This window comes from Alligator mississippiensis, chromosome 8 (genome assembly GCF_030867095.1).
Source record: "Alligator mississippiensis isolate rAllMis1 chromosome 8, rAllMis1, whole genome shotgun sequence".
Lineage (NCBI taxonomy): Eukaryota > Metazoa > Chordata > Crocodylia > Alligatoridae > Alligator > Alligator mississippiensis.
The window spans coordinates 37,465,248-37,485,917 of record NC_081831.1 but is presented as its reverse complement, the minus strand read 5'-3'; the positions used below and the strand labels follow the sequence as shown (position 1 = coordinate 37,485,917).

The 20,670-nt window shown below is 48.9% G+C and overlaps 1 protein-coding gene and 1 pseudogene across 13 annotated transcripts in view; one reads left to right on the top strand and one right to left on the bottom strand.

Annotated features, from left to right (window-relative positions):
• LOC102573806 (histone deacetylase 8) overlaps positions 1–20,670 on the bottom strand; it is a 181,841-nt gene that overhangs the window by 45,439 nt on the left and 115,732 nt on the right. For 7 of the 13 annotated variants that reach the window (XM_059732660.1, XM_059732654.1, XM_059732653.1 and 4 more), the window contains 2 exons: positions 10,520–10,692; positions 3,458–3,552 (listed from right to left, as the gene is read on the bottom strand). The exons of 2 other annotated variants lie outside the window; for them this stretch is intronic. In XM_059732660.1, coding sequence (XP_059588643.1) covers positions 3,458–3,552; positions 10,520–10,692 — 268 coding nt within the window. Of the gene's footprint in view, positions 1–3,457; positions 3,557–10,136; positions 10,301–10,519; positions 10,693–20,670 lie in introns of those variants that run through there. 4 more of the 13 variants (XM_059732655.1, XM_019481929.2, XM_059732656.1 and 1 more) reach the window with 3 other exon arrangements.
• On the top strand, positions 8,177–8,295 carry LOC132252236 (5S ribosomal RNA; annotated as a pseudogene).

The following is a 20,670-nucleotide window of genomic DNA, read 5'->3' as shown; positions in this document are numbered from 1 at the left end:
AATTCATCTGGAAATGTTGCCTCTTTACTGCCCACCTGATCATGTAAGATATTTAACATGTGTCCCAGTGTGGAACACTTCTGGCATTCTGCCATAGGCCTTTTGCAACGATGAAAATAAATCACTAGTTTTATCCTCTCTCAGCCAAAGTTTGACCCAGGACAGTACTTCACCTTTCCTACCAACACAACTTTTTTTCCCTTAGTAGCTATGGTGAGAGACTTAAAAAAAAGGGCTTTTCAGAAGTCCAAATAAATGTCAAGTGACTTTTTTATCCACTCTTTTGTTAACAGATTACTGCATTCTAGTAGGTTGAAGAGAAAGATTTTACTTTTACTGTAACTACATTCCAGCATTATCATGCCCTAATTCATCTAGATGAGAGTTTCTCAAACTTTTGATACACGAGATACACTTTTTTTTCTTGATTAGAATTGGCAGCACACTTTGCAGGAAGAGTCCACAAACCAGATGCAGTCCATGGGCCCAATCCCACCCCTTTTTCCACAACACACTTCCACCACTATTGTGACACACCCTTTGGGAATCACTGATCTAGATGTTTTATAGTTATACTAGTTGTATGGTATATTTGTTGTGTCAGTCAGTTTGCCTGAACCCTAAATAAAGCACCAGTCATGTTCCTGGATCTGATGAGAAAAACAGAGCCACAAAGGACAGAGTGAAAGAAAGCTGGGTCAGCCTAGAAAGTGAGGTGACTACAGCAGGTTTTAAGCAGAGAACCCAGAGAGAGAGGCAGTCCTAGACATGAAAGATAGCATGAGGTAAGGTACAGACTCAAAGCAAGAGCACCATCAAGGAGTGAGGCTGGACTGAGTGGAGCTGTTAACAGAGGAAAGCAGTACTCAAGTGTTAGCAAGGCAACTGGGGAGGATAGAGTGTTTTCTTACTAAGAGAATGCTTATAGTCTTGGATTTGCTTGTAATCTTGGATTTGAATGTGTGATGGTGACAATCTCCTCTGTTCATCACTGGCTATTTTGTTGGCCGAACTAACTAATTACCCTAAACTAGAGAGGTTTTTAATTCCATCTTTGTTGTGGTCCTGCTAGATGCGATGCTACTGCTTTACACTAAAATCTAAAAGCTTGCTGCAAAGCACTTACTAAGAATTCATAAATGGAACACTACAAACAGAACCACCACCACAGGGTCTGGGTTCCCCTCCAAATGCAGATTGTTTAAAAACATCTTTATTGAAAAACCCTGAAAAGGTTTCACAACCATGGCAATGCTGCAAGAGGAATCTACTGTTGACCAGATCCGGCCGCATTCCTCACACACACAGCAATCAGTTTAGCAGGCAAAGCTGTTCCTTTTTCCATAACTCATTCCCTGGCTTAGCTTGTTTGGAGTAAGATGCTATAAAGCTTGGAGGCAAATGATGCAACACCATATGCCTGGCAACAGGCTACAGATGTTCCATTTCTGTGTTTCACTTACACTTCAGTGCCGTCTGCTAAGACATCATTAACATACCAAATAAAATATTCAGATTAACAAGAAAAAGAAAAAAGGTAACAACTGATGCCAATGAATTCCCATAATGCAACCCATTCTCTTGCCATTTATTCTCCACATATACCAAATGCTCATTCAGATATGCTATGCAGTCAGAGGCTCACATTTAAATAGGAGGCTTCACAAGCCTGGCAAGCAGACTTTTATGGCCCTTGCTTCCAAACATAAAGCTGAAATCTGCTTCTTTTTAAAAAATGTGCTCTTTACTCTATTCCATACATTTTAGTCCAGTAAACCCAAAGATGAAAGACACTAGAAGCAGCAAGTGTTAGGCTATCATTGTAGAGCTGGGCTGGGTTTTACATACTGTTTTGTTTTCACGGGCTCTCTACCACTGATCCCTGAACTGAGAAACATTTGCAGTGGAGAAGAACATTTACAATTATACTGTGTCAGGAAACAGTTTTGTTGGTTTTTTTTTTTTAAGTACAGCTAGTTTTAGAGGGGAGCAGCCTGTGAATCAGAACTTCTTAACCTCTGAATGCTAGAAGCTGCAGGGAGAGAGAAGCAGGAGCTGCAAAATCCTGGACATACTAAGTTCACATACCCCATCCTCACTCCACCACTGTGTGAGACAAGAGGGTCACTTAATGAGTTATAGTGAACTGTTGAGGGCTGCGTGCACGCACGCACGCACGCACGCACGCACGCACACACCTCCAGCCAGGCTGAGGCTGGTGCCAGAGCAGCAGTGGAAGCAGAAGCATTTGCAGCCCCCCAAAGCCAGACTTGCAGGGGTTAAGGGGGAAAGGAAATTCCCCTTCCTCTTGACCTCCCTTCACACCCTCTAGGCCAGGGGTGGGCAAAATGTGGCCCGCAGGCTGGATGTGGCTGGCCAAGCCCTTCTATCCAGCCCATGGGGCCCCTAAAAAATTTAGGAAATTTATATTTATCTGCCCCGGCTGCCTCTAATGCAGCCTTTGATGGCTTGCCAAAACTCAATAAGCAGCTTTCCACCCGAGATAACTGCCCACCCCTGCTCTAGGCAGACCCAGGGTAGGGGAGGCCTCAGATCCCCTGCCTCCATGCCCAACCCCCACTGTCACAGTGCTGGCCAGGTGGGAAGGACCCCGGCTTCTGCTGGTGCTGCAGGTGACACTGGAACAAAGAAGCCCCGGCCCCGCACTCCTGCCTACCCGGCACTGCAGGGTTGGACTCCATCTCCCAGGCTGCTGCACAGTGCCAGGCAGACAGGCAGGGCTGCTCCTGCCCAGTGTCCTCAGCTGTGCCAGCAGGGGATGGAGCTGCCACCCCACAGACCTGTCAATCGATTCTATCCAGTGTGTGGGCAGGGGCTGCTCTGGCTCCAACCTCTGCTGGTGCTGCAGGCCAAATAGAATCAATTGGTGGACAAGATATGGCCTGCAGGCCATGTTTTGCCCACCCTTGGGCTAGATGGACCTATGGTCTGACTCAGTAAATTGTTCCTGTACAAATCCCTTCAGCTGGTCACCCAGCTCTGTTTTAGACTTGAGAAATATCTCTGAGGGGTCCTGCATTTCAAGATCAACCAGCTTCATGGTCAAATGCTGGGACAGTCCAAAAGTTGCATCTAGAACTTTCCATAAATTGAAGCAAGCAAAAGCTAAATCTGATTTGAGAAAGGTCTCACTTTTTTCTGGTGAAAATATGCATGTCCCCTAAAGAGCTCTTTGTGTGAACAGGTAAACCCCTCTCCCATTCCCTGTGTAATTATTTGAGACTCTGCAATTGATTGGCTTCTGCGATCCCTTGTAAAAAGATGCAGACTGTCTCGGGTTTTGGGAACAAGAGTCCACTATGCTGTGGGGACAGTGTGTTATTGTTACAGGAGTGTCTCTCAACAAAAATGTATTGAGTGGCAAGGACGTAGTTTTGATTAGGTGGAATGACTCAGCTGTCGCGCTCAGAGAAGGGAGAGCTTGTCGAAGCCTTACCTCGTGATCTGGGATCTCAGAGGACAGCGTTCTCCCCAGGATGACCCCAGTCAAGTATGTCCAGCAGCGGGCTGTGTTGGCAAGATTGTAGCCTCCTGTCTCCAGCAAAAATCATGAAATTAGGAAGGGGCAGATGGGGGGGGCGGGGGGAGGAGAGGGAGAGTTTTAATGAAAGAAATGCATTGTGGAAGAGCAAGAGACTTTCAGTTGCAATGCACATGAATAAAGCTTTTTATTTAGTTCTCCCAAGCCATGCATAGTAACTGCTTTGCACCTGTTGCAGAGCACAGAGCTAAGGCAAAGCAGTTGATCACCCATACTAAAAAAGCAGATCTCAGAAGGGAGACTCAGGACTTCTCAGTAACTGGCTTCAAGAGATACCAGTAAACCTTGAACCTTTGAATACAAAGGTCAGGTTATCCCAAGGTGACATGATGGCAAGGAAGATATTCATATTCAGCATGTAAGCAGTTAACATGAGCAGAACATAGACAATCGGTTTAAGATTAGAATCTTATTTTAACCCCAGCATGTGGTCCAAAGTGAATGATATTCAAGACTGACCATGTGTTGATTTAAAAAAAATCTCCATTAGTGCCACATTTTGAGCAGAGAACTTATCCAACCATGAAGCCAATTAAAAGGGCACTATCACTTGTGGATCAGTTTAACAGCCTTAGCTAGACATCAGGGCTGTGCAAAATGCCTGCGTTTCGTTTCTATTTCAGATTCAGTATTTCAGAGGGACAGTGACTAGTTTTGGTGTTTCGAATCATTGTCCTGTTTTGCTTCGACTGAAACTGTTTTGGAGCTGTTTGATAGTGTTTCGGCCATAGGCTATAATGGGGAATGGCAAAACTGCCTCTAACTTTGTCATTTCTTGCCTGATTCAGATTAAACTTGCAGGGATGGTAGTCCTTTCTGAGGTCATGAAGCCTACCAAGTTTCAAGGAGATGGGTGCACAGGTTTCTGGGAAACTGCACCTCAAACTGTTCAAAACAAAACTAGTATCAGTTGCTGGCAGTGGCAGCCTGCTGTCATCCCGCACACAGATCTGGGGACTGCGCCCCCAGGAGGAGTCTGGCACAGACCCACAGCCCTCCCGGTAGGTATGGGCCCTGGATCTGCATGCGGGATGACAGCAGGCTGCTGCTGTCGGCTGAAGCCAGCGCCAGCACTGGGCTCTTCCTGGCATTCGGCATGGGCTTCACTGGGCAGACTCGGGTGCTGGCACTGGCCCTGGTCCCAGCTGGCAGCAGCAGCATGCTGTCATACACATGCTCTGCAGCTGGTAAGTACAGATCTTGAAAAAAAAAAAAAAGCTCTGCACTCACCAGTTCTGGAAGTGGTGATTGGTGCCTTTGAGGGCTTGTGGCAGAGCCCCCCCCCCGTGCAGCGCAGGACAGCGGGGATCACCCTCCCTGCCTGGCACCCGCACAACAGCTGCACTATGTTGCGGTTAGCAGGGTGCCGCATACTGTCCTGAAGCTGGGGCAGCCCAGCAGTCAGCCAGAGCTCCCAGTTCAATCCCCAGCTCTCTGATCATTCCCCTCATTCCCCCAGCTGTTCCCAGGGGGCACAGGCCCCTGGATCTGCACACAGGGTTTCAGCAAGCTGCTGCTGCTGGCTGGGAAAATAGCCCAGAACTGCCGCCATCCCCAGCTGGTAGTAGCAGCCTGCTGTCATCCTGTATCATGCGGGGGCCCGTGCCCCCTGGGAAGACATGAGGGAAGTGATCAAAGAGCTGGGGGAAAGATCAAAGAGCAGGGGGAAAGATCAAAGAGTGATCAAAGAGCTGGGGAATTGACCACGTCAACCCAGAGGTCCGGAAGGGGCCTGATCCACAGGGCAGGCCGGGCGAGAGTTCCAGGAGCCCGGCCACAATTCCAGCTTCGGCCCCTGGCTGCGGCATGGTTCTGCCCCGGAGGTTTCTCTTGCCACCTTTCTGGAACCAAAGATGAGCATCTAGGGTCTGGAAAAACATGTCCCTGAAAATCTCCGCGGACATTTCCTGAAAGTTTTGTAGATGTGGCACCTGGCTCCAGCACCGGGGACAACCACTGAAAGTGTCTGCCCTCCTGGATCGAACAGTCAGGCAACGTGGTTTGGCATCACCCCATACGGACTTCCGGGCAGAGATTGGGCACCAGGTCGACCCGGGCATGGACCCGGCCAGCTGGCCGGGCATCAGGGCAGCTCGGCTCTCCGGCAGGAGAAGCCTGCCACTCCCGCGGAGGCACCCCGGCCAGCCTGGGCTTGGGGCAGGTCACCGGGTGAAGCCAGAATTGCGGCCAGGTGCATGGAACTCTCGCCCAGCCTGACCGATGGATCGGGCCCCTTCCGGACCTCTGGGTTGATGTGGCACCACGGAGGGCTGCCCGGGCTCCTGCTGCCCCTTGCTGGGGTCGCTGGGCTCCGACCCCAGGGCCCTGCAGACCTGCCGGGACCTTTTGAGATGCCCCCGGCCTGCCTGACCCGCGGGCAGGGCACCTGGGCAAAGCCGGAATTGTGGCCGGGCTCCTGGAACTCTCGCCCGACCTGGCCCGCCAGTTCGCTCCCCATCCGGAGCTCTCAGTACACCTGGCACAAAACTTGGCTTCGGCCACGGGCTGCGGCACGGTTCTGCCCCAGAGGTTTCTCTCGCCACCTTCCTGGAACCAAAGATGGGAATCTAAGGTCCCGAAAAAAGCGTCCACGAAAATCTCCGCGGATGTTGCCTCAAAGTTTTGTAGATGTGGCACCTGGCACCGGGGACAACCACCGAAAGTGTCTGCCCTCCTGGATCGAAGGATCAGACAACGCGGTTTGGCACGACCCCATCTGGACTTCCGGGCGGAGGTCGGGCACCAGGTCGACCCGGTTCTCCGGCCGGGGACCCCCACCACTCCCGAGGAAGCACCCTGGCCTGCCCGGGTTTGGGGCAGGTCACCGGGGTGATGCTGGAATGGTGGCCAGGCTCCTGGAACTCTTGGCCAGCCTGGCCCGCCGGATTAGACCCCATCTGGAGCTCCGGGTTGACACGGCACCGCGGAGGCCTGCCCAGGATCCTGCCGCCTCAGCCCGGGCCCTCTGCCCCTCGCCGGGGTCACTGGGGTCTGACCCCGGGGCCCCGCATCCCTGTCGGGACCCTTGGAGCTGCCCCCACCTGCCTGGCAGCAGAGCGCTTTACCAGGACGAAGCCAGAATTGTGGCCGGGCTCCTGGAACTCTCGCCCGGCCTGACCATCCAATTCAGGCCCCTTCCGGAGTTCCCAGTTGACCTGGCACAAAACTTGGGGTTGGCCCCTGAATACAGAACGGTTCTGCCCCGGAGGTTCCTCTGACTGCCCTTCTAGAACCAAAGATGGGCATCTAGGGTCGCGAAAAACGTGTCACCGAAAATCTCCGCAGACATTTCCTCAAAGTATTGTGGATGTGGCACCTGGCCCTGGCACTGAGGTGAACCACCAAAAGTGTCCGCCCTCCTGGATTGAATGGTCAGGCAACGCAGTTTGGAACGACCCCATATGGACTTCTGGGCCCACGTGGGGGCCCAGGTCAACCACTTGCAACACAGCCGGGCAAAATTTTTCCAAGCCCCACGGCGGACACCAGGTCAACCTGGTTCTCTGGCTGGGGAACCGCACCACAGCTAAGGAAGCACCCCGGCCTGCCTGGGCTTGGGGTAGGTCACCAGGGTGACGCCGGAATGGTGCCCGGGCTCCTGGAACTCTCGCCCGGCCTGGCCCACCGGCTCCAACCCCTTCTAGAGCTCCAGGTTGACATGGCCTTGTGGAGGCCAGCCCGGGCTCCTGCCGCCTCAGCCCGGGCCCTCCGCCCCTCAATGGGGTCGCTGGGCTCCAACCCTGGAGCCCCGCATCCCTGCCGGGACCCTTCGAGTTGCCCCCCGCCTGCCCAGCAGCAGAGCGCTTTGCCGGGACGAAGCCTGAATTGTGGCCGGGCTCCTGAAACTCTCGCCCGGCCTGACCGTCCGGTTCGGGCCCCTTCCGGAGCTCCCAGTTAACCTGGCACAAAACTCGGGTTTGGCCCCTGAATACAGCACGGTTCTGCCCCGGAGGTTCCTCTGACCAGCCTTCTGGAACCAAAGATGGGCATCTAGGGTCCCGAAAAACACATCCCCGAAAATCTCCACAGACGTTTCCTCAAAGTTTTGTAGATGTGGCACCTGGCCTCAGCACCGGGGGCAACCACCAAAAGCGTCTGCCCTCCTGGATTGAATGGTCGGGCAACGCAGTTTGGAACGACCCCATATGGACTTCAGGGTGAGGTCAGGCACCACGTCAACCCCATGTATTCCTATGGGGATTTTTGGGTGCAATGTCAACCCCATGTATTCCGATGGGGATTTTCTGTCCCCAGGTCAACCCCATGTATTCCTATGGGGATTTTCAGGTGCAATGGGGATTTTTGGGGGATTTTTTGGGCGCAATGTCAACCCCATGTATTCCTATGGGGATTGTCTGTCCCCAGGTCAACCCCATGTATTCCTATGGGGATTCTCAGTCCCCAGGTCAACCCTATGTATTCCTATGGGGATTTTTGGTCCCCAGGTTAACCCCATGTATATCTATGTGGATTTTCAGTCCCCAAGTCAATCCCATGGATTCCTATGGGAACTTTCAGGCACCAGGTCAACCCCATGCATTCCAAAGGGGACTTCCAGGCACCGTGTCCACCCCATGGAAGCCTATGGGGACCCCTGCCTTACCTCTCCTGCCCGCCTGCGGCCACACCGGACTGACTGCACCCAATCCCGTCCGATCTCGGAAGCTAAGCAGTCCCTGGCCCTGCTAGTACCTGGATAGGAGACCGCCTGGGAATCCTGGGTGCCGTAGGCCACCTGCCCTTTTGCACCAGAGTGGGACGGAGCTGGCCCTGCCCTTGCCTGGGCCCGGGCGGTGGGATCAGGCCCCGGACCGGCCGGCTGCCCGGCAAGCCTTGGGAGCACTGCTGGGCAGTGGAGTGGATGCAGCGGGTTCTGAGTCCGCCTGCAAGCTGCTGCTTGCTGCTCTCCTCTGGAGCCTGTGGTGGGCCTCCAGGAGGGGGTTGTCTGGCCTGGCGGGGCTGCCCGAGGCGCCTGGGGAACTGGGGAAAGTGGGGGTGACAGATGGAGGCTTAAGCCAGGGTGGGGGGGCACTTTTCCGAGGCTTAAGCCCCCGGTGGTTTTGCAGGGACTGTGTCTGCACCCTCAGCAATTGATTGGGAGTTTAACCCCCGTCGGCAGAAATTCCGGTCACCAGGTCAACCCCATGCAAGCCTATGGGAACTTTTGAGACCCAGACCAACCCTGTTTTCAGAGCCGGAGGGGTGGCTTTTGGGAGCCCAGGTCAACCCCGGTGATGCCTGTAGGAAGGAGAGGCTGGCAAGGTGCTCCCTGCGTGAGAGCCTCCCCGCCTGCCAGGGGCAGGTCAACCCAGGCGCGGGGGAGGGGGAAGAGAAAGCGGCCAAACCCTCCCCATCGGGAGGGTCCCCTGCCTGCCTCTCCCTGCTCCTGCCAGCCTCCAGGGGGGGCCCTGCCTGCCGCAGGAGTGGTGGTCGCGCCCCCCACTCCTGGAGGTGGCGTTCGGGTTGACTGGGGAATTGAACCGGGAACTGAGAGAATGACCAGGTACCTGAGAACATTCCTTCAGCCCCTGGTTCCACTCCCCAGCACTGGGGTTGGAAGGGACCTCAGACACAGATCATTGTCACTGGCCAGCTACAGATGTCAATATTAGAGCAGTCCTTCCCTGCCTGGCCCCTTCCCTCTCTCCCTACCAGCCTCCAAAACAGCTCCAAAACATTTTGCATGGCCCATTTAGTTTCGGAGCGGTTTCAGATTCGGCGTTTCGTTTCAGATTCGGTGTTTCGACTGTCAAAACGTCCGACTCCTAAACTAAACAGCCACCAAAATTTCACACAGCCCTAATAAGCATCACCCGGGTTGTGGTCACCACTGCTGATCTTCTAATGCCACGCAAGAGAGAACTTCAATTTAAAACAATCCTGGCAGGACTCACTTACTCGCAAAAGGATTTTCAAACTGCAAAGACTAAATAAGAACTATCCTTGGAGCATGAAAAAATGGTTTCTCACAGACTCCCTCTCCTTTTGATATTCTGGCAAACATTGATCCTTGTCTCAAATTTTATTTCTAATGTCTCTAAGAACTGAACCACTTGGTTTTGTTATTTTTACTGCATTTGGGGCAAGTCACTCTCACTTCTTGCTAAGAAGTGCAAAAAAAATAAAAAAAATCTGGACTTCTCTATGCTGTCAGCAAGAGCAAACATGCTGAATGTTTCCCAACCAACTGCCACCGGTAAGAGGAAGGCTTACTCTGTTGTACTTGATAATATCCCTTAAAAGGTTCAGAGTGTCTCCTCAGATTAAGCAAATAGGTCTGTGTGGAAGGCAAAGGCAGCTCAGATTTCCTGGGCCAAAGGGCCTTTTATTTATTTTTTTATTTATTAACTTTTTCCTTGCAACAGGAACAGCTTGTTTTCTATCCATTGGACAAACAGCTGGTTGCACAGAACATGCTACAAGCCAAAAAGCACTTGAGAGGGCTTCCATACAGCGTTATCAGAAATCTGCTTTATTGTGAATACAGCCAAGTCTTTTCCCAGACTTTGTTTGAATCGAAATGAAATAATTCATTGCCAGGTGCCCAAGGTAGGTTTGAGAACATAATGCTTACTTTTAAACAGAAGCCCTGCAGTGCAGCTCGCCAGAGGTGGGACTCAAAGATGGCACTGAAGAGCCAGGGTCAGAGTTCACTGGGGTTAACAGCTTCTGTTCTCCTCAGAAGCCAAGAAACCTTTAACCTAGGATCTCAGAGTCAGGGATTGAGATTTGGACCTGCTGGTACCAAGGAGTTGATGTCAGTGTAAAAAATAACACCACATCAGCTCTACAAGCACCTCCCCCATATAATATCCAGTTGAGCATGCTCATTTCCTTCAACTGCCCTTCGAACCGTGTGCAGCTTTCAACTAGAAATTGTACTCTCAAAAAGCAAATAGCTGGGAAGCAAGCTATTATCCTGCTGCTCTGAGCAGAGTAAACCTCACATATACTCACCTCCTCCCAGGATGAGGGTAGCCAGCTGCCACTGCAGAACGTATTTCAGACATTTGCCAACCCCCACTGGAGTCATGTTAAATGAACACATGGGGTCCCCAGCTATTGTATCTGCTCCCAGCTGCAGGACTACGGCTTCGGGGTTGAACGCTGCATACGCTTCCTTCAGCACTCTGGGGGAAAAACCAACAAGGAGTTATCCCAAAAGCACAGCTCAGTGGGATGGTTATATAGCAGCAACCCATGGCCTTGGTAGCTGACTAAACAACAAGGTTGCTACTCTGCCTTAATTACTAAATTTTCAGTATAATTCCAGTTATAATCCCAATGAGAGCCTGGAAAAGTCATAGCTTGAGTGGTGTTCTAGTGAACTAGGTTTATCACATTAAAAAGATAATACACACAGCCGAGTGCCTGTTTCCATAATCGTTAGCAGGACTCCCACCAACTCCTTTCTGCAATGGGTCCCTGCACAAGTAGTTTTCCTTGGTGCTCTGGCAGCACTCCCTTGAGCTGGGTAAGAGTAGGGATTGACTCTTATTGCTCTCTTGTGCATTATCAGCTCTCTCTTTTGGGTCTCTTGGAAGGTGCAATGGAACATGCCAGATACTTGGATTTATTTCAAGAAATTTTTCTTTATTAGGAGGAAAAAGAATGAATAATCCTGTTCACTGTGCAGTGTCGCCAATACAAACGCAGGGAAAATCAGGGAGAAAAACATATTCCTCCCTTCTCTTCCCCCTCCCCCACAAAAAACAACCATGTTTTTATTCCTGACAATTTAGAAACAGATGCAATTCCTAGAAGGGACACTTCGGCCTTAGTAACCTGGGAAAGATAAAGAACATATACACCTCTAATCTCACTTGGTACACAACAAGTGTGAGAGCAGCTTTGGACACCATTCCTACAATACAATGAACTTGTATTTACAAAACTTTCATCCAAGGAACCTTATTCATCCTGAGCGACCTCACACATACAAGTACAGGTTTCCCTTGCCTTCCCTTGCCCTTCTCTTCCGTGGGGGTTAGGTTCTGGAAAGTTCCCGTGGTTGGCAAAACTAAAGTCTTATGGGGAAAATTGGGTTAGGGACTCAAATACTGTACAGCATAGTGTATAAAAATAATTTTTACTTATCTTTAATACATAGGGTGGTCAACCAGGTGTAGGAGTACCCCTAGGGGTACTTAGACAGGTTATAGGGGGTATGCGCTGGTGGGTGGGGATGGAGCATGCCCAGGGTGTGGCAGCAGCATCTCCCCTGGCACATTTGCCTCTTACCCAGGGGAGGGAAAGGAAGGGGAGGGGAGGGCAGCTCCCTACCACCATGTGCACCTCTGGCAGGGCCGGGGCCCACCTGCGCCTGGGGAAGCAGGGACTGTGTGTGGGGGGGAAAGGACAGGCACGAGCAGGGCCAGGGGAGTTGGCAGGCCGATGCGCAACCACGGAAAACCATGGCTACTAAAAACTGTATACAATGGTAGCCAAAATGGTATACAGAATATTAACTGTGGATACTCAAAACCATGGTTGGCAAAACCATGGCTGGCGAGGCAAATCTGTAGTCCAGCTGAGCTCAAGGATACTTGCATGCACATGTGTTCACAAGATAAAGACTTTCAGTTTTATAAACTCCATGTAAAAAGACTACTTTCCTCATTACTGAAATCCAGCCACCTCTGGAGTGAAATGTAATCAATATTTAAGAGCACCCAGCAACACTACAGTGTGTAGCAGGGGGCAGCAACCTATGACCTGAGAACTGGATCTGGCCTGCAGAACCACTAGATCCAGCCTGTGGACACAGGCCTTTGGTAGCATGGGGCTTCAAGCTGTTGGCACTCTCACTGTGCTGCCACATGGACAAACAGCAGCTGTGGGCAGGTCCTAGTGCATGCACACCTCTGACCTGATGTGGGTCATTCTGGCCTGCAACTGGAAAAGGCTGCCTACTGCCAATGTATAGTATTTGCCTATACCACCACCAAAAGCATAATATGGTTATACATTAGGTTTAGGATAGGAGAAAGCAGTCACCCAATTTAGCATCTGGGAGATGAACTCAAGTTAACACCTCTAACCTGATTACATACCACAGGGTCTTTGGTCCTTGAGAACATAGTAGGAACAAAAAACTGAATTTCCTAATGTTAATTTTCCTGATATTTTTCGTATTTGTTTAAAAACGCTAACGATTTTTTTGGCTCTGTGTAAAGACTGCAATGTGGATCCCCTGGAATCTCCAGTGTCACTGTTCACAAGGGCCTGACTGCATTCAGCTGCCAAGTCATTAGTTTTAGGTTTCATAGCCGTGGAGCTCGCTGCCAAATCAGAAAGATGTCGGGAGCATATCAGGCTACAGTTATTAGTAACTTCCTTCAAAACACACAAGGTGCCCATCTGAAATTTGGTATGCAAACCACACAATGTGATCTCTGCTCAGCTGTTTACAATAAGCAGCTCTTCACACATGGGGAAGTCATCAGGGTAAAGTGTGAGGAGAATGGATAACTCAGGGCATTAGTAATGGGAAATAGCACTTTAACCCTCTACAAGCAGGCCGCTGTTCCAGAGGCAACTCAGGTCAGAAATGACCAAAGGTTGCTACAATGCAATGACTGGTCAGTGAACAGAAGGAAGACTGCTGGGAGAGAGAAATGGTTGCAGGTTAGTAGTGACTGAGTAGCCAACCCAACAAAATCCCACCTTCACAATTAGCACTAAATGGCCCCATTGTGAGTAATCTCAGAAGAGAGACAAAGGACTGCGAGGACTACAGAGACTGAACTGCAGCCTCAGCAGGGAAGCAGACCCCTAGAGTTCAAGTACAATGATTGGGGAGGGTGGGGGCAATTGCCCATGTTGTAATTGAACTCTTGATACTGAAACAATAGCCCAGGAGACTGAAACCAAGTGCTAATATTACATCAAATAAAAATGTACCACTCTGGGTTGTATGCTCTCTTCTTGATGAGTTCCCAAGAATTCCACAAACACTCAGAGGAACAGGCTGAAGCATGTGTGTTTGTAGAGGCAAGTGGTTCACCCAAGTTTCTCTTTCCACACGAAGCACCTGCCCCTCTTGCCCTGCGTTATCCCCCACAGGCCCCATGTTGTGATAACCTTCCTTCCCATAGGAAAGCCCTTGTTCATTCAGACCTCTCAGTACTCTCCCTTCAGTCCTCCATGGAGAGGATATGAGAGCAAACAGCAGTTACTGGAGAGCGACACAAGTCTTTCCTCCCCCCAGGGTCTAAAGATGTTCCATCCACTGGCCCCCAAGTTTCGCACATCAGGTATTATACCATCACTCTTGTTCTGATTCCTGCCAGAGAGACAAACACCCTGACATTTTCTCAGGGCACTCCCTTACATGAACTGCCACTGCGGAGATCTCCACTTCTGCTAGACAGACGCTAGATACTGGCCAAGTCCAATGGTTTGCTCTTTCTCAACAAGGCACTCCACATTCTTCCAGAGGATTAAAGGGCAGACATGAGAAATGACACGGACAATGGAATGTTTACCTCTTGCAAGGGAAGACCTGGAGGGAAGGGGGAGTCTGCTCTTAATGCCTTTAGATCCAAAGCCAGATGGGCTGAAATTGCTGCCAGCAGCAGAGACACTTTCCAATATACAAATTTTAAAGCCATTTCATTTGATGTGCAATCACATTAATGCCTTCAAACCCCAAGAGCCCCCATTTGGGACCTGTTAAAGTTTACATGGGTCTGGTTTTCCTTAATCCTGCCTCATCTATGAGGCTGTCATCTTATTGTGCAAGAATCAGTCACTTCCACCAAATGCAAGAATTGCTACCACATGAGCTCTGCAATTATTCCCCTGAAGGAGCTGACTTGGATGCACCCAAATTGTTTCCAGCCACACACAACTGATTCTGGAGCCAAATCTTCCCAGTGTTTCTTAGTAAAGTCTCCCAGTGAGGACAGGGAAGTGTCACTCAGCAAACCCCTGCAGGCTTTGGTTGGCAGCTGTAAAAAAAAGTTAAACAATACTCACTCTGAAAAGTTCTTCATTTTGAAAACATTTTAGCGGCATTACCTAAATGATAAACACCTCACTGAAACATCAATATTGTCTAAGTTCCTAGCATCTCTGTTACAGTAGGTTAATCATTCAGCCCCATTCTTACCCACAGCCTTGTGTTCAGCAACAAATAAATTATTTCTGTTACTCTAGAAAGACATTAGAAGTAGTACTCAGTGCTGAGGTTTATCTCTGGGGCTGTAAGAATTTCTCTTGCTGGTGGGCTAGGATTTGTCTTGCTGGTGGGCACAATGGAAAAACCACATTCCAATGGCTGAGAGAGTCCAGTCAGCCTAATACAGCAAGAATCTCACAGAATTTAAAGAGTTTAAGGATAGAAGGTCATCACTATCCTAATCTCATCTGACACACATCATTAAGTATCACCCTAACATCTCTCTATTGAGTCCATTGACTTTTGTTTGTCTATGTCACAGAATTTTATCAAGTTCAAACATAACTAAACAAGTCTGGGGACACCGTCTGATTCAAACTTAGTGACCGGTGCAGACCAAAGCAAACTGTATTCAGCATCATGTCACATAATTGATAAAGGTGGATGCTTTTACTAAAGGTCTGCTCCAGTTCAAATGGAAGGAATTTGGGAAGACCCATGACTTGGACTACACAAGTAATTAGTGTGTGATCACAATAGTCCCTTCTTATCTTATCTATAAGCTTCATCATGACTGTGTATGGACAGAAGCGTGCACTGCCTGCTCTGTGCTGTCCTTGTTGTTTAGACAAACAGAGTTCCTCAGTCCCTGCAGCTATCAATTCTGCATCTTTCACCAGCACTAAATCCACTGAAAAAGTGCAGGAAGCAGGAGAAGGATAAGTGTCCTTTTGTTTCATACTGTGAGGTCAGAAGAATAGAGTCTAAGGACTGAATTACAGTTAAAGAAAAGGGTGAGAGTTTCTATTACGTAGGATGTAGAGAAAGCCAACTTCTTCAGTTTTTTGAGTGAAAACAGAATGGAAGTTGAGAGCTACATAAGCCTTTGTAGTAATCACAGAGATACAAGAATGAATTGGGATATTCAGAACTTCTCTCCATTAGTCCTGGGTCAATTTCAGTAAAGTCCATGATTCTGAAGGGTTCCCAAAGTTTGCATTCAAACACTGGTCTGGATCTTGGAGAGTGGGTTAGGTGAAGGTGTGTTATGGAGGATCTCCCTAATCTTCAAATAAATAGTAGTGCCCAAATTTATCAAACACACATGCAGCACTCCCTTTCCCAGTAGCAGAAAACACTCAGCCACAACAACAACCAACTCCTTTTTTTCCCCTACTCAACCCTTTTCTTTTTGTCCTTGCATACAAGGACCATGTCCTCCAGATGTATGTTTGTCACAATGCTCCTTCCTTCTCAAAACCCCAATGATTTAAGGCTGAAATCGCCCCAGGATTCCCATTCAATGTTGTTTAACAGTATAAAAGATTACCTTCCATCTAGAGAGCCCAGCAAAACCTGTGTATAACACTGGCCAATCCAACTGCAGTCAGTACTGAACAAACACTATCATCATCAGAAAGCTGTTTAACAGGTCATGAAGGAAACAAGGAAGTAGTCTCAACCCTATTACTGGCAGGTGAATGACTGCATCATAAACCACTGCAACTACTGGAGCCTTTCCCTGGTGATCTAAAGGACTGTACAGACCATATGGGAAATGGACATCTTACTTCTAGAAATGGTCCCTGCACGATAAGGGAAAGGTGCACTGCCCATCAAATGGGTCACTGAGCTGAAGGTCTGTATCTGGGAATAACTAAGAGTCTAGGAAACACCTTGAAAGTGGAAGGGACCACCTGTCCCTGGAATCCAACAGCCAAAGAAATGGCTAATTGCCCTGCTCAGCTCATCCACTTGTCCCCCAAAAATACCGTGCTGCCTACCACACTCTATATTGTTTACAATACCTCCTTAAAGCACAGTATGGAATATTGCTGACATCTTCCTACCAGAACACTGGGTCAAGAAGCATATTTAGATATATGGCCTTAGTCAGGCTGATGATGCCAGTGTTAACAAAACTAGCTCTCTGTATTCAGTATGAATTATAGATCTTGTCTGGACATATTATGGCACATACACAACAAAACATTTGTATTGGGAAATAAAGCATATGTTGCTTATAGGGAAACTGGAATCACCTAACTTTCCTGCTGGGCAACCAGATAAGTACCCCTGATTCTGCTTGGACTCCTACATTAAATATAGTCTGCCAAGACTGATACTTAGAAGATTTCAGGCTCCAGTGCTGTCAAATAGGCACCTTTCACCAGCATTTAAAAAAAACATCACTAAGGGTGTTCAGTACAGAGACAAAGGAGTGCTTGGCTCTTGATTTTCAGCCTTAATTTCAACTTTCCTGGATTCTGCTGGGTTTAAGTATGAATCTGAACTTGCCTGCAAGAGTTCTGTTTCTGCGGCAGCACATTTTAAACATGCCAGCTTCACAGAGTGGTTAGGATCAGTGTCCTGTTGTACGATGAAATCCAGATCAACTCAATGAAATCCAGATGGCAGGGCAGACATCTTGCATCTTTTGTCTGCCCTTTTCTGAGTGCAACCTCTACAGATAAGAGGCCCATGAAATTCCAGGACTACACCCAAAATAAGGTCCAGTAGCCAAGTAGCGCCCCTATTTCTGCCTGTTGCATCTACATACTCCAAAGAACACTCTGTCCAAGAGATCTGCACTGTTGGGTAGGAAGTGAATTCGGGTTTATCAAAGCTTGTGCTCTCTTTCTTGATATATAATCTTATTTAGTTAGTCTAGAAAGATGAATATCTACCCCGTCTTTTCACCGACTTCAGACTAGCAGGGCTAATTATCACTCTATCCATTCTGATGAATGTAGCCTGAACCTGAACCCATCAAACTAGGTATCTTTGTTTCCCTTCCCATCCACTCCAATGTGTCTTTGAAATCCTGGTGTATTGTTAGCCTTATTATGAGGTAAATGAGGGACAGTCACTTGTATAAAAACAAGTATACTTAGAAAGGGAGTTTGAAAGAGGTGAGGCTTATGGGGCACTCCACAAACTTGTGCTCTATGGCTGAAGTCTAGCAGGGGATGCCAGTGGCACCTACAGTGCTTCAAATGCTCACCTGTCCATGGCCAAAAATACCTGCTTTGGTAACTGCAAAGCTCCGTGATGATGTGTATTTTATTGCTCTCATAAGCACCACCCAACAGAAATCAGGCTGTCTAGTCACAGCATTTCAATTAGCAGTTAGTGATGCTGGCTATGGACAGACAAAAATTGTACCAACTTCTCTAGACTTACTCTAGTTCAGTGGTCTCCAACCTTTCTAAGTAGGAGATCACCTTTGGCATTTAAAAGCGACCCAAGATCTACCATGCGCTCCCCCCTCCCCACACGCCCAGCAGGTAAGTCTGTGGGGAGGGAAGGTGGGGAGGGGGGCAGATCAAGGCAGAAGGAGAAAAAAATTATTTGGGGGCATGCCTCCCCAGCAGGTAAATCCCACCTGGCCTGGGTCCCATGCAACTTACCCCTGCTCCTGCCTCTGCGACCCTGTCCCTCACCACTGGGGACCTCAATCTATCCCCTACCTCTTCCCTCCCCCATGCACTGACTTGCTGGGCTGGGGCACATGCATGCATGCACATGGGCACACAGCCCCCCCACCCCAGCCTCGGATCGACTCCAAGAGGCTCCGAGATCTCCTGCAAGAGGCTCCAAGATCTACCAGTAGATTGAGATCCACTGGTAGGTGACCACCGCTCTAGTTCAACTGAATCAGTGGTAACTATGTTGCCTCTCCATTCTATCCCACAGTAAGTGGAAGTAAGTTGCAATAGTTTGTCACCCATTTCATTCAGTGTAAGTCATTGTGGTTTAACTGCACTTACTGTGGGAAAGATTGGACAGATAAAAGTTACAGCATATCAGCTTGGCAGACACTCGCATGCAATAAGTTCTCTGCCACCTTAAAGTGGTACCTGTTCATCTGCCCACACCTATTACTGCTGTGGCTTCTCTTTCCAGTAGCAATTCTTGGCACTCCTGCCTGCCTCCAGCATTACCTCACTGAAAACACAGATCTTGAAAACTGATCAGAGTTTTTTGGCCTGTGAATGACCACTGATCTTACTGTTGAATCCAGTGGTTCTCAGCCTGTTCAGATTCAGGGCACCCCAGCTGAGAACCACTGGAGTTGAAAATTTGGCAGCACCCCAATTAAGAAACTTCAGTTTGCTTCAGCTTACCTCAGTGCTTCTTAACCAGGATGTTGCCTTTGGCGTGGCCAGGTGAAACTGCCTCACACCCTTGGTGCAGAGCCAGATGGGAAAGGGCTACCACAGGATTTTTGCACACTGAGCAGAGATGGAGAAGGTGGGGAGAATGAGGCTGTTGTGCCAAGCACCTGAGAGTAGGAAGAGGTGGGCAGGGGGAGAGCAGGGAGTGGTGATAAACACAGGAGGGTCTCATCTGACAATCCCTGCTGCCATTGCCAAGGCTGGCTCCCTGCACTCTGCCTTGCTGAGGCTATGCACCCTGACTGACTGCCATTTTGCCACGCCCTCCAAACTGGCACCTGGGGTTGGTGCCTCCCATCCTGCCCTGGTTGCTCTACTGAGGGTTGCAGTAGGAGCTGGTGCAACCTTTCCTAATCAAGCTCCACAAGAAGCGTGAGGCAGTTTCACCTGGTGGCAGTGGTCATGGTGGCACCTATGCTTCAGTACCCCTGAAAAAGTCTCATGGCACTGGTCAAGAACTACTGGTTACTCAGTCTACATAAACAACAGTTAGGATACAGAAAGCTGCCGATTCCTGTGGCAACAGTTTGGCATGTGGGATTGGCCAAGTTAGGACCAAGGGCATTCATCTCCCAAACTCTATCTGCATTCTGGGTGTTTCCAGATGCCCCCTCTCCCTGGTAGACTTCTACCTCATCTGCAAATAGTTCAGCAGCTCTGGGTAAGAACATACTAGTGGGGAGACAGTGGGTGGTAGTCATAGGAGCAAAAAAGTGCACATCATCACAGAGCTTTACACTTATCAAATCAGATATTTGTGGCCATGGACAGATGAGCATTTGAAGCACTCCAAATTCTGCTCCAATTTGGAGCACTTCAGTGCTGCGCAGATGGGAGCTGCCAGTGGCTCCCCCCCCACGGAGCACTCTCCAACCAGGGAGCACAGGTTTGTGGAGTGCCCCATTCCCTCCCCTCACTGCCTCCTCCAGTGGAACACTGCAGGATGCCGGAGGACTGAGTAACCCCTGTTCTGGTCATACTCTGTGGAGCATATGGATGTTTCAAGAAGCACTAAAAGGAAGCACCTTAAAGGGACTCCTCGTTTTTTTGAGGATCATTTTTTAAGTGCTGCAGCCATTTTGGAAGTGCTTCTTTAGTCACAAACTTCCACTCACTCACTGTCTGAAGTACTTCAATTGTTACATCCGTTCAGAGCCTCCACAGACATGGAATCTGTGTGTTTAGGCTTACATCATACATGCTCCATACCTAGAGGTGAGGGCTCCAGAGAGAAACTATTTGAATCAACATGCTATAAAATATTTCTTCCTAGCCCCTGAGCACAGAAAATGACCTCAGAAATTTCTAGATTATTTGTAGCATGGCTTTTTATGTAATGTTTTATACTTGTAAAGTTTCTCACATACTGCATTTTTCTCTCCAGAAGGTTTATATTTAAATTACATGGGAAGGTGCATACATTTTATCCAAAGACATCCGACTTCTTAATTCAGGCACTTTGGATGGATATGGAACAAATGAGTTATTCAAGATACTCTTATGTTTACAGAAAGATAGTTGGCTGTGTTAGTCTGAAGTCAGTCAAAAAGGACCTTTATATACTAACTAAGTAAGATTCTAGAGTGAGCAAGTGAGTGAGTGAGAGCAAGCACAAGTTTTCATGATACTCACTCCCAGATTTTTCTTTTGATGGACAGGCTGTTTAAGTACTGAAGTCCACAGTTACTGGAGCACCGTGTGTAGAAACAGGTCTTGGATACATCTAACTGATGCATGCAACTACAGCTGAACAGCCAGCTTGCCAGCTGTCAATCTTATTGCTGTTCTCAAACATTTCCTCCCTTTGT